This window comes from Austrofundulus limnaeus, unplaced genomic scaffold (genome assembly GCF_001266775.1).
Source record: "Austrofundulus limnaeus strain Quisiro unplaced genomic scaffold, Austrofundulus_limnaeus-1.0 Scaffold417, whole genome shotgun sequence".
Classification (NCBI taxonomy): domain Eukaryota; kingdom Metazoa; phylum Chordata; class Actinopteri; order Cyprinodontiformes; family Rivulidae; genus Austrofundulus; species Austrofundulus limnaeus.
In genome coordinates this window covers 45,774-48,002 of record NW_013952819.1, presented here as the reverse complement: position 1 = coordinate 48,002, position 2,229 = coordinate 45,774, and the positions used below count along the sequence as shown (strand labels likewise).

Genomic DNA, 2,229 nt, shown 5'->3' with positions numbered 1-2,229 from the left:
TAATAATAATAATAATAATAATAATAATAATAATAATAATAATGATAATAATAAAACAGCTGGAGTAGCATTTTACAAAAAACCCGGGCTCATTGGCAAAAACTCAGTAAAATGGCCGCGAATAAAAAGAGCATTTCAGAGAAAAGTAAAAGAAAGATGGGCAGAGGTTTACCAGCGTGCAAAAACTTGTGAATATGCAAAAAAGAAGCCATATTTGAACACCATTCAGAAACACTCTGGTCTTCTTTGAGTCAAAACTCATTTAAGACAGACTGAGACAAAGAGGTCTGACGAATCAAATTTTAAATTCTGTTTGGAAACCACAAATGCCACATCCTCTATACTTAAGATAAGAGGAACCGTTTGCCTGTCATCAACACAGTCAGAAGCCTGCCTCTCTGATKATATAGGGGTGCATTAGTGCCTATGACACACTTGCACATCTGGAAAGGCAACATCACTGCAGAACAGTTTTAAAATAACATCTGAACCCATCCCCATTTGTAGTTATCAAAAAGGCTAAAACTGATCTGGTTAAGTTTCCTGTGATTTTCAGTAATAACTGAAAACTCATTTAAACTTTAAAAAGAGATGCTGTCTAAAAAACAATATTTTAATTCAGTGTTTAAATGAAGTTGGCATGTAATGACAACGCGTTTATTCATCAGCTATTTTTACAAACATTAACGCAAACTTTTTAAAGCTTACATCATGAACCTGTCCCCGGTGCTGTCGGTGTTTTTATTAGTAGGCTAAGCTAACAACGATGCTGAGTTAGAAGAACTCTGTTCGTATGGCCTGGTTCTTATTGATAACCAGTTTTTATCAGGAACATGTTTCTTACTCACTCGTAGTAGCATTGTGAAGAATTTTACTTTTGTTATTTTATCTCCCACTCTGTGTTTGACCCCGGTTATACCGGAAGAAGTTACGGTTTGACCTATGTCGTCACTTCCGTCCTATTACAGCCAATGGCGACTTATCGAAAGCTCATAGTCATATTTTATAATAACTTTACGGTTAGTAGTTGTCGTCTTTACGAGGCTTTATGAAGCATTGAAGCTTTCCAGCTAAATGTGTTGAAAAATGGTTCATTCGTTCAGTGTTTAAGTGCTCACTACCGCCCCCTGCTGATAAAACAAGACAATCTCCTTCTTTTTAATGGTTGAAGTCACAGTGAAGTAGCATAAAATTGTGGAAGGAGAAGGTTTCTTAGCTGTTCTTCAGCTAAAGTTATCAGCAAGAGGCATTCACACTAGCATTTTTGCCACTTCTCCTTCCACAACTTTTGTTCTACTTAAACCATTCATATATCAAAATGTTCAGCTCATTCAGGACATTCCAGCTATGACTTCTGGTAACCTAACTTTTTATACTTTATAGCAATTACAATTTTTAAGCATTTTCCCCCCTCTTTGACTTTGAATGGGTACATCTTTTGGACGGCTTCTCCTTCCACAATTTTTATGCTACTTAAACCGTGTCATATAACAATATGTTCAGCTCATTCAGGGCATTCCGGCTATGATTTTTGGTTTCTTAAAATTTTATAGTTATATTTTTAGCAATTTCAATTTTTAAAATTTTGATGATGATGATGATGTCATCAGTGACATCATTAGTCACATAAGTGACATAATCAGTGACATCATCAGTGACATCATCAATTTGTTTCTTAGCTTCAGCTAAAGTTATGAGAAAAAAGCATTCACACCAGCATTTTTGCCGGAAATGTAAATTCTCTAGTGTCATCATGATGTAATGATGTCATAGTTTAGATGTCTAAATGATGTCATAGTTCAGACAACATAACAATGTCATAGTTCTGATGACTTAATGATGTCATATTTCTGATAACTCAACTATGTCATAGTTCTGATGAAAGAATGGTGTCATAGTTTTGATGACAGAATTATGTCATATTTTAGACATCAGATTGATGTCATAGTTCTGATGACTTAATGATGTCATAGTTCTGATGACTGAATTATGTCATAGTTCTGATAACAGAATTGTGTCATAGTTCTGATGGCAGAATTATGTCCTATTTTAGACATCAGACTAATGTCATAGTTCTGATGAAAGAATGATGTCATAGCTCAATAACATAATGATGTCATAATTCTGATGACATAATGATGTCATAGTTTTCATGACAGAATGATGTCATAGTTCTGATAACATAATGACGTTATAGTTCTGATGCCTTAATGATGTCATATTTCTGAT

General features: G+C 34.4%; 1 protein-coding gene across 2 annotated transcripts in view; it reads right to left on the bottom strand.

The window, feature by feature from the left end:
• Positions 1-920, bottom strand: part of clpp (caseinolytic mitochondrial matrix peptidase proteolytic subunit) — a 5,859-nt gene extending 4,939 nt beyond the window's left edge. The window contains exon 1 of one of the 2 annotated variants that reach the window (XM_014024308.1): positions 849-920. In XM_014024308.1, coding sequence (XP_013879762.1) covers positions 849-860 — 12 coding nt within the window. In that variant the 5' untranslated portion in view covers positions 861-920. The other variant, XM_014024309.1, reaches the window with a different exon arrangement.
• Between the last annotated feature and the right edge of the window lie 1,309 nt (positions 921-2,229).